This window comes from Tachyglossus aculeatus, chromosome 4, assembly GCF_015852505.1.
Source record: "Tachyglossus aculeatus isolate mTacAcu1 chromosome 4, mTacAcu1.pri, whole genome shotgun sequence".
NCBI classification, from domain to species: Eukaryota; Metazoa; Chordata; class Mammalia; order Monotremata; family Tachyglossidae; genus Tachyglossus; species Tachyglossus aculeatus.
The window spans coordinates 77,370,166-77,388,095 of record NC_052069.1 but is presented as its reverse complement, the minus strand read 5'-3'; the positions used below and the strand labels follow the sequence as shown (position 1 = coordinate 77,388,095).

Sequence of the window (17,930 nt, the reverse complement as noted above, 5' to 3'; positions counted from 1 at the left end):
ACTATAGGAGGGACATGGAAGACCAAATCTTTACGCACATGAAGTACAAATGACATACAGGAAGCAACATAAACTATTTGTGAACTTTGCAAAAGCATATTCATTGCCCTGTGGGGTCCATCAGGATTGCATTTTAAAATAGGTTTAAGCATGCTGTTATATTTAAATTACAATAAAATATTGGAAGCAAGCTTCAGAATTCTGATTCCTGGAAAATTTTCTTCTCATCAGAAGACCTACAGGTATTTTTATAAGCTGATGATCGCAAAATGGAAGTAAACTGGAAATATTTATAAACTGCTTTTCCCAAATTAGCAAAGCACTGTAGCCTGTTAGGAAGTCAAAGTTATTTATCAGCCTGCACCAAGTGCGTCTTGCACACACAGAAATCTTCACTGGCAATGAAGAGTTGAACTCTGTAGCAAGTCTTTTTTTCTAGTAAGCACTTGTAATAATAATAATTATCGCATTTGTTAAGCACTTACTATGTGCAAAGCACTGTTCTAAGCAGTGGGGAGGATACAAGATGATCAGGTTGTCCCACTTGGGGCTCACAGTTTCAATCCCCATTTTACAGATGAGGGAACTGAGGCACAGAGAAGTGACTTGACCAAAATCACACAGCTGACAAGCAGTGGAGCTGGGATTTGAACCCATGACCTCTGACTCCCAAGCCTGTGCTCTTTCCACTAAGCCACACTGCTTCTCTGTATAGTGCAGCAAGAATAGGGAAAAAGTTGAGAGTTGAATGAAGAAATCCAGTGTGTCATTTTGGGAAGCTCCAGAGGATGTGATCAATGTAGAATCAAGTTTCAGAACAAACTGAAGAGGTGATGAAAATCCAGCCTCCTTATAGTTATGAGAACTGGATTGACCATGGACTCCAACTCCTGGAGTCATTCCATCAACAATCCTTATGTGCCATACTGAACAACAGACTGCAAGACTGTATCCCCCCAAAAAGGTTCTGAAATGCCATCAGACCCCTGGCTTTCATGCAGTTATCACTGCCTTGTCACATCCCTTCTGGCTGCACATGTGGGGAAAATCCTGAGGTTTAGTCAGGTGGGGTGTGACAAGAAAGTTGAAAGAATCATTTTCAAAGCACTATGAAGCAAAAACTCAGATAATGTCTCATGTGTGTCTTCCTGAAAAGACAGAAAGCAACCTGATGTGGTTTGCAGCAAGTAGAAGAGTTGCCTTAGCAGAGAAATTTGAAGACTGATAAGTGGTAGAAATGAAAGAGAAAAAACAAAAAAGAAAAAAAAATACAAGTGTATTTGTATTAGCAAATACAAGTAACAAAGCACAATCTTTGCATATAGGTAATGGGGGAAGTGTTGTTGGTCATACATCAGTCTTATCAGGTACATAAGTGTAAGCTACTAGTTTCACTGTTGGTTATCATCAAACTCCAAATTTTAGGTATATAAATGTGCTGAAATCAGTACTGTCATCTACCTCTTTTCATTATTGTCCTCTCAAGGGAGTTGATTTGTCAGTATTTACTTGTAGATCATTAATTTTGTTTTTAGTAAATTTCAAATCATCTTAATTACTTTCATGGTGTTGCTACAGAAAAGTGCATAAAAATAAATGCATCACCAACATTGATCATGTTCTTTAATAAAATCTGAGGGTAGAAATTGGCATGAGTTTTATTATCAAGGTGATTCAGCAAGCATTGTCTGTTCACGTTTTTTTTCTTTTAAATCAAACACCCACCCATTCATTCATTTAATAATATTGGTTGAGCATTTGGTGCAGAACACCTAAGTGCTGGGGAAAAGTACATGGATGAGAAGTCAGATACATTCCTCAGCCCCAGGAGTGTGAAGGGTTGGTGACTTGTACTTCCCAAGTGCTTAGTACAGTGCTCTGCACACAGTAAATGCTCAATAAATATGATTGAATGAATGAATGAATGACAGATGTATAAGGAAAGGTTGAAATGGTCAAAGCAACAGCAGTAGGAGCTAGAGTACATAATGACCAAATGCTTAGTCTCCTTCACTGTTCAAATGGCCCAGAGCATTCATAAGCTTCCAAACTTTCCAAATAGTTCACTGTCACTTTGTCCTCCATTGGTAGGACCGCACAGGGAGTGTGGGTGAAGTTGGGAAGGGCATTAGACCATGGCACACCAGTGGAAGGGGAGCAACCAACACTGCCCAGTGCTTACCACTTCTCGGCAGTCTCTGTTTTTGGTTAGTGCATTTCAGCAGCCTACTTTAATCTGCATTTTACATGGTTTTCTGGGGCTTTCTCTTCTTCTGGTTAAATGGCATGGAATTAAACTACATGGAATTACTTAGTGAATTAGTCTGGGCTGGTGTATAAAGCGCAGACATTGAGTCAGAAGGACCTGGGTTCTAATACTGGGTACACCACTCGTCTGCTGTGTGGCCTCGGGCAAGTCACTTAACTTCTCTATGCCTCAGTTACCTCATCTGTAAAATGGAGATTAAGACTGTGAGCCCCCTGGGGGACTGGGACTCTGTCCAACATAATTTGCTTGTATACATTCCAGCACTTAGTACAGTGCCTGGCATATAGTACATGCTTAACAAATACCATTATTATTATTATCATTATTATTATTTTTACATCATGACTGCTAGGGAGCCAATAACAAGGCAGCACTACATAGCTATTTATGCAGAAATAGCCAGGCAGAAAACAGCACAGCAGAGAGATACAGGTGATGACTAGTGAATATTCATACATTCAATTGTATTAATTGAGCGCTTACTGTGTGCAGAGCACTGTACTAAGTTCTTGGAAAGAACAATTCAACAACAGATACAAAAAATCTATACAATGGGCTCACAGTCTAGAAGATCCTTGGGGACTTGAATATTCATGTGGATGTTTCTCACGACCCTTCTGCTGCTCGCTTTCTACCCCTCCTCAACGCCACTGATCTCTGGCTCCACTCCACCTACCCACTCACCAGCTCAGACACACACTCAATTTCACCATCTCTAGTCACTTTACAGTCTCTACCCTCACCAACTCTGAAATCCCTCTCTGAGCACAACCACCTCACCTGCCTCTATGCCACACACCCACCTCCACAAACCCCATCCATTTCCCTGCCCCAGAGATCTCTGATCGTTTGACCCCATCCAATTGTCTCAAGTCATGCCCCATTTACAGAGCACTGGCACTTGGGAGAGTATAAGGTGTATAATATAACAGTTTGTAGACATGTTGCCTGTCCTCAATGAACTTATAGTCAAGAGGAGGAGACAGAATATGAAAAAGTAAATTATGGGTACACATATAAGTGCTGTGGGGCTGAGGAAGGCTGAACAAAAGGATCAAATCCAACTGCAAGGGTGATGCAGAAGGTGCGAAGAAGATGAAGTGAGGATTTAGGGAAAGCCTATTGGAGGAGACCATAGACTGTAGACTTTAGACTGTAAGCCCATTGTGGGCAGGCATTGTCTCTATTGCTGTAGTGTACTTTTCCAAGCACTTAGTACAGTGCTCTGCACACAGTAAGCGCTCAGTAAATATGATTGAATGAATGAATTTAGTCTCCAAACCCACACTACTTTCCCTTGACAACCAGATTAACGCCATCAACACCACCCTCTTTACTGAACTCAACTGACTCGCTCCCCTGTCAATTCACCAGTATTGTACCACTTACCCCTCAGCCCTGGATCGCCTCCACAGTCTAATAATAATAATAATGATGGCATTTGTTAAGTGCTTACTATGTGCAAAGCACTGTTCTAAGCGCTGGGGGGGATACAAGGTGATCAAGTTGTCCCATGTGGGGCTCACAGTCCTAATCCCCATTTTACAGATGAGGTAACTGAGACTCAGAGAAGTTAAGTGACTTGCCCAAGGTCACACAGCAGACATGTGGTGGAGCTGGGATTTGAACCCGTGACCTATGACTCCAAAGCCCGGGCTCTTTCCACTGAGCCACGCTGCTCCACAAGGGAGTCTACTCTATTCCTGTACGTGGGCCACAGGATGCTGCTGGTGGAAATCCATGTATCGGGCCGACCTCATTCACCTCAAATTAGTTCTTGTGTGCTTTAACTCTGCCCTCTCCTCTGCCCAGCATCACTATTTCTCCAACCTTATTGATTTTCATGTTTATTATCCTCACCAGTTATTTCAGAGGTTAAGCTCCCTCTTCAAATTCCCAGCCCACCTCAGCCCCCCAGCTATCTCTTCTCCCTAATGACATGGTCATATACTTTACTGAGAAAGTTGAAACCAGCAGGTGTCATCTCCCTAAAATCTCCCCTGCCCCTTTTCAATCCCTTTCTCCCTCCTACCCCTTCTTCATCTCTCCCATCTTTCCCAGGAGTATCTCAAAATCCTCTGCCTCCACCTGGGCCTCGTCTCAAAATCCACCCCCCTCCATTTGGGCCTCCAACCCCATCCCTTGGCACCTTTTCAAAACTTTTGCCCCCTCTCTGACCTCCATCTTCTACTTTTCACTCTTCAGTGTGTTCTTACCCACTGTTTTCAAACATGCTTGTGTCTCCCCATTTGAAAAAAAAAAAACTCTCCCACTTACTGTTCCTCTCCAAACTCCTTGAGCACATTGTCTACACCTGGTGTCTCCAGTTCCTCTTCTCCGATCCTCTCCTTGACCTACTCCAGTATGGCTTCCGCCACCTTCACTCTACCGAAACTGCCCTCTCCAGAGTCACCAGTGATCTCCTTCTTGCCATATCCAGTAGCCTCTATGCCATCCTCATCCTTTTCAACCTCTCAGCTGCTTGCAAAACTGTCAGCCATGCCCTTCTCTTAGAGACATTATCCAACTTAGATTCATTGTCACTTTCCTGGTTCTCCTCCTACATCTCTGGCCGATTCTCAGTCTCTTTCATTCATTCAGTCGTATTTATTGAGTGCTTGCTGTGTGCAGAGCACTGTACTAAGCACTTGGGAAAGTGCAATGCAACAATAAACAGATGCGTTCCTTGCCCACATTGAGCTTACAGTTCTATTTTTCATGCTCCTCCTTTGCCTCCTACCACGTAACTGTGGGAATCCCTCAAGACTCAGTCCTGGATCCCCTTCTATTTTCCATGTACACCCACTCCCTTGGAGAAGTCATATGCTCCCATGGCTTCAAATACCATCTCTGTTCAGATAATTTCCAAATCTATTTCTCCAGTCATGATCTTGCTCCTTATCTGCAGCTTCACATTTCCTCCTGCCATCAGGACATCTCCACTTAAATGTCCCGCTGACACCTCAAATTTAACATGTCCAAAATAGAACTCCTCATCTTCCCACCATGTCTTTTCTGTGACTTTTTCATGGTTGTAGACACCACCACCATCCTCCCTGTCTTCCAAGCCCATAACCTTGGTGGTGTCCTCGACTCATCTCACTCAACCCATGTTTTCACTACATCACCAGATGCTATTGGTTCAACCTTCACAGCAACCTAAAATCTGCCCTTTCCTGTCCATCCAAACTGCTGCCACTGTAATAGAAGCACTTATCCTGTCCCTGTCCCTGTCCCACCTTGATTACTGCATCAGCCTCCTTGCTGACCTCCTGCCTATTTTCTGCCCCCTCTCCAGTCCAGACTCTACTCTGCTGCTTGGATCATTTTTTGCAAAAATGATCAATCCACATTTCCCCCCTCCTCAAGAACCTCCAGCGATTGCCCACCTACCTCTGCATCAAACTGAAATTCGTTAAGACACTCAATCAGATCTTTGTCCTACTTCACTGATATCTTCCTGTAACCCAACCCACACACTTTGCTTTTCTAATGCCAACCTACTCACTATACTTCAGTCTTGCTGCTGACCCCTCATCTCTGGCCTGGAACATGCTGCCTCTTCATCAACCTGTAAGTCATTTTCATTAAGCACTTACTGTGTGCAGAGCACTCTACTAAACACTTGGGAAAGTACAGTATAATGGAGTTGGTAGACCAGTTCCCTGCTCACAACAAGCTTACAGTCTAGTGGGAGAGACTGACATTAGTATGAACATATAAATTACAGGTGCATACATATGTCCATGTTTCCCCATTTCTCAAGAACCTCCAGTGGTTGCTTATCTACCTCCTCATCAAAGAGAAACTTCCTACCATCATCTTTAAAGAAAGCAATCTGTCCTTCATGTCTGACAGACAATCACTCTCCCCACCTTCACAGCTTTATTGAAGGCACATCATCATGATCATCATCATCAATCGTATTTATTGAGTGCTTACTATGTGCAGAGCACTGTACTAAGCGCTTGGGAAGTACAAATTGGCAACATATAGAGACAGTCCCTACCCAACAGTGGGCTCACAGTCTAAAAGGACATCTCCAGGAGGCCTCCCAACTAAGCTCTCATTTCCTTTTCTCCCAGTTCCTTCTGTGTCACCCTTGCATTTGGATTCACCCTTTCCTTAGCCCCACAGCACTTATGTACATATCAGTGATCTATTAGTTTGTATTAATGTTTGTTTACCCCTCTAGACTATAAACTCATTGTGAGCAGGGAATATGTATACCAACTCAGTTGTATTCTCACAAGTGCTTAGTACAGGCCTTTCACCCAGTAGATTTTGGAATCATCTGCATAGAGATGGCAGTTGAAGCCATGGGAGTGAATGAGTTATCTAAGGGAATGGGTGTAAATGGAGAATAGAAGGGGACCCAGAACTGAGCCTTGAGGGACTCCCACAATTAGGGGGTGGGAGGTCAAGGAGGAGCCCATGAAATAGACTGAGCACTAATTAATTGATAACCCTGGATAAAACAGTATGCCACTCATTCTGATAAACTTCAGGTACAGTTCAACCAGAAGTAACCCACCACCATCATTTATTAAAACATGAACCCTATGTCATATTGTTACCTGAAAAAAGCAGTACAATCCATTGTTGAAGTTCACATATTTCTTTCCTAATTACTTGACTAAGGTTGTCATTACTAAGAAGTTCATCTGCGTAATTGAGGTAATTGTGAAAGAAAAAAAATCATAGTTTCTCCTGAAGAAAAAATGTAATCTTTTTAGGATCAAGAAATTGTAGAATGAACCTACAAAGAACATAGAGAAATAGCGTGGTTTAATGGGAAGAGCACGATCTTGGGAGTCAGAGGATGTTAGTTCTAATCCCAGCTCTGCTACTTGTCTGCTCCGTAATTTTGGACAAGTCACTTAACTTCTCTGTGCCTGTTACCTCATCTGTAAAATGGGGATTAATAATAACGATGGTATTTTTAAGCACTTACTATTTGCAAAGCACTGTTCTAAGCGCTAGGGAGGTTGCAAGGTGATCAGATTGTCCCATGGGGAGCTCACAGTTTTAATCCCTATTTTACAGATGAGGTAACTGAGGCACAGAGAAATTGTGACTTGCCCAGAGTCATTGTGAGCCCCATGTGGGACAACCTGATTACCTTGTACCTATCCTAGTGCTTAGAACAGTGCTTGGCACATAGTAAATACTTAACAAATACCATTATTATCATTATTATTATCATTATTATTATTCTGATACTTTGTAATCCTATAGTTAGACATTTTTCTCTCTGGAATAATTAAATTAAGCTGATGGTATTATTTTGTTACATCATCTGGTAATAATTTCAAGCCCTTGCAGTCATACCTGGATAAATTCAGCATCCTATGTGTCTCCTGAAGCTCCAGTTCCTCTCTTTGTGCTTTCTCATTTGTATCTTACCAGAAAGTTCAAAGAGTGAGTGCTGCCTAGATAAAGCCTTCCTTGTTTCAGAAAACATGTGACTTTATGTTTGTAAAATTCATGTTTCCCTTCCCTCCCCTTAGAATTCATAATCTCCAAATGAGACAACCTAGACTAAATTTTATAAATTCATTACATTGCATTGTTCGAAGTACAGAGTACAATGCTTTGTGGAAAATAAGTGCTCAGTAAATACCATTGATTGAAATACAAGTTTATCACTTATCAGGGTAATATGTAACCCTGTTCTATTCAGGGACATTAAAGGATCATTCATAGTCTGTGGCTTTTACTAAAATTTTTCCAGAGGGCTATTTCCAAGTACACAAGTAAAGTTAAAACTTTATTCCTCATAAATGGGCATATGTATGTTGAAATAGATATCTTCTTTGGATGCCTGATGGGTTTGGAAACTCTTATTATGGCTGCCTGTCCAGATAATCATTTTATTACCTTTTTTCCCTATTCATTCATTCAATCATATTGAGCACTTACTGTGTGCAGAGCACTGTACTAAGCACTTGGGAAATAACTTTCTCATTATAAGCTCATTATGGGCAGGAAACATGTCTGCTAATTCTGTTGTACTCTCTCAAGTGCTTAGAACAGTGCTCTTCACATAGTAAGCGCTTAATAAATACCATTGATTGATTGTGCTTGTCATTGATCCAGGATCTCTAGGTCATTAGGGTACATCAGAGTAGTGGGATGAGCTGCACAGGTCAGCTGGGATAAATTTTTGGGAGGCTACTTTTGAGCCTCATGTCCCTTAATTTATAAATCACCAAAATGTATCCTTGGAGTTAAAATAGCTGTTATACTTTATAGTATTTAATTAGATCTCAGAAAGAACCTACAGAATGTTAGTATCAGTGATTTCAAAGCTACATTCCCTCAGTATTTCCTCTTACTGTCTCTTACCAGCTTCTAAAACTAATACCGTCTCCCAGCTTTAGGGATTTAAAATCATTAATATTTAGGACTAAATACTTTCTAGTGAAGTAAGGAAAAATAAGACTTATTTGAGAGGCAGCACAGACTAGTGAAAGGAGCACAGGATTGGGAGTCTGAGGATGTGGGTTCTAATCCCAGCTCTGCCACATGTCTGCTGTGTGACTTTGGGCAAGTCTCTATACCTCAGTTACCTCATCTGTAAAATGGGGATTAAGACTGTGTCCAGCCTGATTACCTCATATCTGTACCAGTGCTTAGAGCAGTGCTTGGCACATAGTAAGCACTTAGAAGCCACAATTATGATTTTATTATTACTATTAAAAAGTATCACTTTATGATTAAAGGATTATTGAAATAGTGATAGCTGCCCCCCATGTGTATACAGTTTTCATAGGAAAATTTCATATCTTTTCTGAAACATAAATGACTTATATTTTTTTAAATAGGATCCTGATGGCATCCCCCAGAAAGAGACTACTCCTGCACCCGCTTATTCTTGTGTTCGTCCTGCAAGAATTGTATCTTCAACTTCTGAGGAGGAAGAAGCATTTACAGAAAAATTTCTTAAAATTAATTGCAAATACATTACTAATGGCAAGGTATTGATTCTCTTCATTTTTCTAATAAAACCATTCAGTCCACATCTCCCTGCTGCTTGCGAACCTCCAGTGGTTGCCCTTCCATTTCCACGTCAAGTAAACTCCTTACAGTTGGCTTTAAAGCACTTAATCACCGTGCCCCCTTCGGCCTGAAATACTTCCTACTACAACACCACACATACACTTCACTCCTCTAATACCAGCTTACTCACTGTAACTCAACCTTATCCTTTCACCCTTGTACTGGCCTCGAACTCCCTCCCTGTTCATATCCAAGAGATCACTACTCTCCTCAACCTCAGAGCTTTATTAAAATCACATCTCCTCCCAAGAGGTCTTCCCCAACTAAACTCTCTTTTCCCCTCCCTCTCATTCTGAGTTACCCTTGCAATTGGATTTGAACTCTTTATTCACCCCATTTTCAGCCCCCATGCACTTATGTACCTATGTGTAATTCATTTCAATGTGTTTCCCTCCTTAGAGTGTAAGCTCTTTGTGGGCAGGGAACATGTCTACCGACTCTGTTGAAGTGTAAGGACCCAAGTACTTAGTGCTTTGCAAACAGTAAGTGCTCAATAAACATGAATGATTGGTATTTCTTATTAGAAATTTCATTATTGAAGTGGTTCTTATCCAAGCTTGTTGCCTTTCAAATTACATATGACTTCATTTTTGTCTCTCCTTGGCTTTTTTTTTTTTTCGCTATTTCCCATTCGTATACTCCTAACTGCTTTCAATCTTTAACTTTCTCTTTCTTAATTTTGTGGCCTGTCTGTGCCTTTCTCTGATTCCTTGTCTTGCCTTTCTGGGCTCATCTGCCATTTTCCTGCTTTTGTACATTTTTCACTCCATTTTCATCTCTTTCATTTTATTTCTTGGCTTCTCCTAAGTTTCTCTCCCATCTATTAAACTCCTTCATGCCTTCTTACTGTGTTCTCAATGACTGTTAATGGACTGTACAGAACTAGAAGACTTTCATTATATATGATTATGCTGTATTGGTTCCTTATTGGTTAATAAGGGATGTATATTGGAGTGCATTCACTGTTGACCTTGGGCAAGACGCTTATCTGTGTCTCAGATTTTTCATCTGTAAAATATGCATAAAATTTTTTCCCCCTCCCTCTTAGATGGTGAGTCTGGTGTAGGATGGGGTTGTGTCAAATTTGATTAGTTTATATCTTCCCCAGTGCTTACTAAGGTTCTTGGAACATGGTAAGTGCTTAACAAATACTACTATTATGATGATGCTACTTCCTGCATAATTTTTTTTGTCAGCTTTCAACTCTCGTGCCTCGACCCTTAAGCATTTAATAAATACCATCATTATTATTTACTTGGAAATCACCCTTCCCCTCCTCCCATCTGCCAGAACTCAACCCTTCCAGCTTTCAGAGCCTCCTTAAATCATGCAAAATAATAATTACATTTGTTAAATGCTTGTTATATGCCAAGCACTGTACTAAGCACTGGGAGAGAGAACAGATATTTAATTTCCATTTTACAGATAAGGTAAATAAGGCACAGAGAAATTGTGGCATGTCCCATATCACACAGTGGCAGAGGTGAGATTAGAACCCAGATCCTCTGACTCCCAAGCTGATGATTTTTCCACTAATTTATGCTTTTTCACTATTCAAAACTATTTTTTGCCCCCTCTTCCTCATTAGATTGTAAACTACTTGTATGTGGTGGCAGGGGGATGTGTGGTGTATTTTTCGGACTCTCTCAACTACTTAGTGCAGTGCTTTTGCCTGCAACAGGCAAATCCTGGTCCTGACACTTATCTGCTGTTTGACCTTGGGCAAGTCACTTAACTTCTCTGGGCTTCAGTTCCCTGATCTGTAAAATGGTGATTAACACTATGAGCTCCATGTGGGGCATGGACTTTGTCCAACCTGATTACCTTGTGTCTACTCCAGCTCTTTATTTCCTGGCACATAGTAAGCACTTAGCGAATACCATTGAAAAAAAGCAGGTGCTCAATAAATAGTGAGTTTTTTTAAAGATGGTGAGTAAATATTAGGTGAGACTACACCTCACCTATTTTTGTTTTCCTTCACCTGAGTTGCGTTATTTATCTGAAGCAAATTTACCAAATAATTGAACAATTTTCCACTTGGGCTTTATAAAGTTTCCACTATAATTGATTGCAGTAATAAGTATTCTGATTTTTCAAAGATACCTATTATTCTTGGGAAGAGCCTAAGCCAAAGTAAAAGATGCTCCATTACTGTGCATGTTTCCTCTTTTAAAAGATATTTTAAAATGAGGTATCCCATCAATAAACCTAGACTGTAAGCTCACTGTGGGCAGGGAATGTAACTGTTGTTGTATTGTACTCTCCCAAGCCCTTAGTACAGTGCTCTGCACATAGTAAGTGCTCAATAAGTATGATTGAATGAATGGTGATACATATTCTTTTAGTTATGATTTTTATCTAAACTGATATTTGGAAAAAATGATTTTTTTCAGGGTCACCATGATATCAAGATTTTTTCATATTTATTTCATTGTTTCTTCTGTGGTATTAAGTTATTGTTTCTTTATCTGATTTACACTTTCTGAAAAGGATTTTAGTAAGTTTTTGGTAATTTGATTCCTAATTTACTCAAACATTATGTCTGTTAAAAAAAATGCTTCACTTACATGACTATTTTGCTTTATTTTGTTATGTTTCTTTGGCCAAAATTGGAATTATCCTAAGTGTCAGTAAATTAGACAAATATATATAGAGTTTCCTACTTTTAAAGAAGGACATTTTCCTATAAAAATTATTCTGTGCAGTCTCAGTACCTACTATTGACAAAGCACTCAGTTGCATCCATAATCACTTTAAAATCTCTTTCCAGGAAATTTGGTGGCCTGAGATCAAGAAAAGATGCTCTGAAATCTAAATTTTGAACGTTAAATTTTATTTTTCTTCCTCCTCTTAGGGCACAGTTAGTGGTGTGTTGCTAGTGACGCCAAATAATATTATGTTTGATCCACATAAAACCGATCCCTTGGTTCAAGCCAATGGGTGTGAGGAATATGGCATCATGTGTCCAATGGAGGAGGTTATGTCAGCTGCTATGTACAAAGAAATTTTGGACAGCAAAATAAAGGACTTATTACCCATGTAAGTAAGATTGGTTCTTTCTGTACTTTACTATAAAAGCAGTGGCCATTGTGGAAGAGTACAATCATCATTTTTTTTTCTTTGTTGCTTCTGTTTTGCTAATTTTCTGGTTTGTCAACTCTTATCTTACAGAATCTACATGAATGTTGACAAGAGTTTTCCAAGTGCTTTACAGGCTATATTAGGCTACATAATATTGCTACAGCCAGGAAAATAGGAGATGAGATTGAAGTAACCTTGAAATCAATGATTTACATTAATCTGAAGAGATTATTACTAGCAATGCACTTCCGTGTCTCCCAGCCAGTGTATAATGTTTGGGCATCCATAATAAGGTTTTAGGAGTTGGTGGTTCCACAGGTATATCTCCGTTCAAGCATCTGATTAGAGCAAACCTACTCAGAAATTCCCATGAACACCAGTTCTCACTAAATACCTGATGGGTAAATAAATGGGAAGTAGGGACTTTGGTATGCACATCATAAACTGATGATAGAGTAAGCGCAGAGTTAAATGCTGGGGTAAATACTAGAAAATCAAATTAGGCACAGTACTTAGCATACTCAAAGTTCACAATCTCAAGAGGAATCTGAAAGTTAAGTGATTTTCCCAAAGTCATATGGCAGACCTGGGATTAGAACCTACAACTTGTAGAACCCAGCCCCATGCATTTTTCTCTAGGTCATCATCTACTTTGTACATCAGGTTTCTAGTTTGGGATCAGGCTTTCTATTCTTCCTATTTCAAGGTGTGCTTGCTGCTTGCTATCTTCCCATCATTTTAGTGACCTGCTCTGGGCAACTAAAACTTTTTATAATGAGAATCTAATCTTGTATTTGACATAATGTGATCCTATACTTGTATTAGTTGTAAATGTATTCTATCTAAGTTGTTTTCCTTCAGACTTTACAGTGATTGGTTGCCGTCAATCTGTTAGTCAAAGTTCCATTTCTATAACTTCAGAGATTGCTGGTTTATTCCGTGCTTAGAACAGTGCTTTGCACATAGTAAGCACTTAATAAATACCATTATTATTATTATTATTCATTTGGTTAGAGCAGAGAAAGATGGTTCAAATATTCTTAAGTAGTATGGGCCATGTATTGCAAATGTGTGGGGAAAAAACCTTGTGGTGAGGATTTTATTTTCAACATTTCTCTGCCTGTCCTGGATTTGCACAACAATAGCGATAATATGATAATTGTGGTATTTAAGTGCTTAGTCTAGACTGTAAACTCATCTGGGGCAGGGAATCATGGCTCAGTGGAAAGAGCGCGGGCTTTGGAGTCAGAAGTCAAGGGTTCAAATCCCGGCTCTGCCAATTGTCAGCTGTGTGACTTTGGGCAAGTCACTTAACTTCCCTGTGCCTCAGTTACCTCATCTGTAAAATGAGGATTAAGACTGTGAGCCCCCTGTGGGACAACCTGATCACCTTGTAACCTCCCCAGTGCTTAGAACAGTGCTTTGCACATAGTAAACACTTAATAAATGTCATTATTATTATTATGTGTTTGCATATTGTACACTCAAGTGCTTCGTACAGTATTCTGCATACAATAAGCGCTCAATAAATATGACTGATTAAAAACACTGTACTAAGCATTGGGGCAGGTAAAAGATAATCAGGTCTGACAAGAGGCTCACAGTCTAAGTAGGAAGGAGAGCAGGCATTGGATCCCCTTTATGCAGATGAGGGAACTGAGGCCCAGGGAAGTTAAGTGACTTGACCAAGGTCACACAGCAGATAAGTTGCCGTGCTATGATTAGAACCTAGGTCCTCTGACTCCCAATCTGTGCTCTTTCCACTAGACCATGCTGCTTCCCAAGAGTAAAGAGATCAGCTCAACTATTGCTCAGATAATTTGTGAATGTTTTGATTCCTTTTAGACTCCATGAAGACATTAGAGTGAGCTGTGAGAAGTCTAAATTCCTCTGAGGTAGTAAGAATTATGTCAGCTTGCCATATAATTGGCAGATTTGGGTTTAGAGTTTAATATTCCAAATTTTTACTAGTGTAGACAACTTACAACTAAAGGTTTGTAAGTAACAACTACTGGGTGAGTGTAAAAGAAAATAGATGACATTTAATAAATGAATATGTTAACTGTGTACCTGCAGGATGAGTAAGTTGTAATTATCTAATTATCCATCACACAATAGATGTGTGGCGTGACTTGTTAAATTTTCCACATTGCTAATTCTGTGTTCAGTTTGTGGAACATTGTAATCAGAGTACTTTTTAATTAATTTACAACTTCTTTTGACAGAGAAGCAGAGCAGTTATCAGTAAGGGACCTCTGCCATTTCAAGAAAATGCCAAAAAGCAATACAGATGAAATAGACTCAAGGGTTCGGGATACAGGGAATGACAGTGCCAGTACTGCTCCAAGGAGCACAGAGGAGTCTCTCTCTGAAGATGTGTTTACTGAATCAGAACTATCTCCGATACGGGAGGAACTTACTTCTTCAGCCGATCATCGACAAGATAAATCTTCTGACGCATCGTCCGAATCTGTACAGACCATACATCAGCTATCGGAATGTTTAACAGTAATTCCGGATTCCACCAAAACCACACGTGGCTTGGAATTTAGTACTGAACAGTCGGCCAATACCAGTGGGCCTCTAAGTCCTCAGAGAAATTTAGAGAATCCCGAAGTGGTCCTCAAGGAAAGGGATCAAGTCGCAGACTGTCTCCATCAGTCTTTGCTGGAAAAGGACCATCAAGGAGCTGCAGAAAAAGCTGCAGACCGGAATTTCACCCAATTGGAGAATTCAGCCAAGGGAGTAAAGGGTGAAGTTCGGGAGGAAGATTTGCTGGATGATGAAACCACAGAGTCTCGAAAGAGGGAAGCTATTAAAGGAAAACTAGGGAAGGAACAAACTCGTGACTCAGAGACAGAAGTGGAGGAGCTCCGTAAACTCTGGAAGACCCACACTATGCAACAGACTAAGCAGCAAAGGGAAAATATTCAGCAGGTGTCACAGAAGGAAGTTAGACACAAAGTAGCAGCTGCAGATGGACATATTGAAGGTAAGTGGTTCAGTTTGAACATTAGAGGTGGTTAAATAGTCCTTGTTATCTATTATGGTTATCAAGTGGAACTTTGCGAGAAAACCTGTGGGGAAACCAAAGTGAAATTGCCATCTTATTTTTAGTTATCATTCATTGGTATGAAACAGTACACTGAAAAAGTTTCATTGGAAGGCAAGAGGATAAGTGAAATTCCCCTGAATGAAAATAATATGTATGTGTATTTACTATATTCCAGATCAGGTAACTGATCAGTCTGGAGCAGTGCCCCCCAACCCACCCACCCTACCCTCTTCCCCTCCCCACAGCACTTGTGTATATTTGTACATATTTATTACTGTATTTATTTTATTATGATGTGTATATTGCTATAATTCTATTTATTCTGATGGTATAAAGTAGACAGGTCTACTTGTTTCATTTTGTTGTCTGTCTCCCCCTTCTAGACTGTGAGCCCATTGTTGGGTAGGGACCGTCTCTATATGTTGCCGATTTGTACTTCCCAAACAATTAGTAGAGTGCTCTGCACACAGTAAGCACTCAATAAATACGATTGAATAAATGAGCATACAGATTTAAAATCTAAATGCTATATTCATTCTGTGCTGGAAATGTCAAATGAAAGGTGAATCTGTTTTTTAATAATAATGATAATCAGTGATATTTACTGAGCACTTCCTGAATATAGACCATTCTGCTAAACACTTGGGATGCTAGTACTTGAGCGCTTGCTGTGTGCTTTGAGAGCAATAAATGGAATTGGTAGACATGTTCCCTGCCCACAAGGAGCTCACTATCTAGAGGGGGAGATAGGCATTGAAATAAATAAATTAATGACATGTACATAAGTTTTAACATTAATAATAATTGTGAAATTATTATGAATTGTGGATGGGAGATCAGCCTCCTCTCTGATCTCCCATCCTCCTGTCTCTCCCCACTTCAGTCTATACTTCATGCTGCTGCCCGGATCATCTTTGTGCAGAAATGCTCTGGGCATGTTACTCCCCTCCTCAAAAATCTCCAGTGGCTACCAGTCAACCTACGCATCAGGCAAAAACTCCTCACCCTTGGCTTCAAGGCTTTCCATCACCTTGCCCCCTCCTACCTCACCTCCCTTCTTTCCTTCTACAGCCCAGCCTGCACCCTCCGCTCCTCTGCTGCTGGCCTCCTCACTGTGCCTCATTTTTGCCTGTCCCACCATTGACCCCCAGCCCACATCCTCCCCTTGGCCTGAAATGTCCTCCCTCCGCCCATCTGCCAAGCTAGCTCTCTTCCTCCCTTCAAAGCCCTACTGAGAGCTCACCTCCTCCAGGAGGCCTTCCCAGACTGAGCCCCCTCCTTCTTCTTCCCCCTCCCCCCCATCCCCCTGCCTTACCTCCTTCCCCTCCCCACAGCACCTGTATATATGTTTGTACATTTTATTACTCTATTTTACTTGTGCATATTTACTATTCTATTTATTTTATTTTGTTAATATGTTTTTTTTTGTTGTCTGGCTCCCCCTTCTAGACTGTGAGCCTGCTGTTGGGTAGGGACCATTTGTATATGTTGCCAACTTGTACTTCCCAGGTGCTTACTACAGTGCTCTACACACTTTAATCGCTCAATCATCATCATCATCATCAATCGTATTTATTGAGCGCTTACTATGTGCAGAGCACTGTACTAAGCGCTTGGAAAGTACAAATTGGCAACATATAAAGACAGTCCCTACCCAACAGTGGGCTCACAGTCTAAAAGGGGGAGACAGAGAACAAAACCAAACATACTAACAAAATAAAATAGAATAGATATGTACAAATAAAATAAATAAATAAATAGAGTAAAAAAAATATGTACAAACATATATACAGGTGCTCAATAAATACGAATGAATGAATGAATGAATTTAAATGCCTACTAAATGTCAAGAACTGTACTAAATGCTGCACTGGGTACAAATTAATCAGGTCAGACAAAGACCCTGTCCCATGTGAGGCTCACTGTCCAAGTAAGGTGTTGAGGCTCCATTTTACAGGTAAGGAAACTGAAATATCATGGCATAGTGAATAGAGCATGGGCCTGGGAGTCAGAAGGTCATGGATTCTAATCCTGACTCTGCCACTTGTCTGCTGTGTGACCTTGGGCAAGTCACTTCACTTCTCTGTGCCTCAGTTACTTCATCTGTAAAATGGGGATTGAGACTGTGAGCCCCACGTGGGAAAGGGACTATGTCCAACTTGATTTGCTTATATCCTCCCCAGTGCTTAGTACAATGCCTGGCACATAATAAGCACTAACAAATACCATTATTATTATTAAATACAAGAACGATAAGTGAATTGCTCAAGCTCATATAGAAGCTCAAACCACACTCTTCTGCTGGGTACATTATCCAACCTTTTCTTCACACCATCCTTTCCTGTTTCTCCTCCTGTCTCTCTGGCCAGTCATTTGAAGTCTCGTTTGTGGGCTCCTCTTCTGCCTCCCACCCCCTCAAGGTTCAGGTCCTTGGAGAACTCTTCGCTCCCATGGTTTAACTAC

The 17,930-nt window shown here is 40.5% G+C and overlaps 1 protein-coding gene across 6 annotated transcripts in view; it reads left to right on the top strand.

Moving 5' to 3' along the window:
* OXR1 (oxidation resistance 1) overlaps positions 1 to 17,930 on the top strand; it is a 362,168-nt gene that overhangs the window by 299,913 nt on the left and 44,325 nt on the right. For all 6 annotated transcript variants that reach the window (XM_038744617.1, XM_038744615.1, XM_038744620.1 and 3 more), the window contains 3 exons: positions 9,097 to 9,249; positions 12,186 to 12,370; positions 14,638 to 15,404. In XM_038744617.1, coding sequence (XP_038600545.1) covers positions 9,097 to 9,249; positions 12,186 to 12,370; positions 14,638 to 15,404 — 1,105 coding nt within the window. The remainder of the gene's footprint in view (positions 1 to 9,096; positions 9,250 to 12,185; positions 12,371 to 14,637; positions 15,405 to 17,930) is intronic.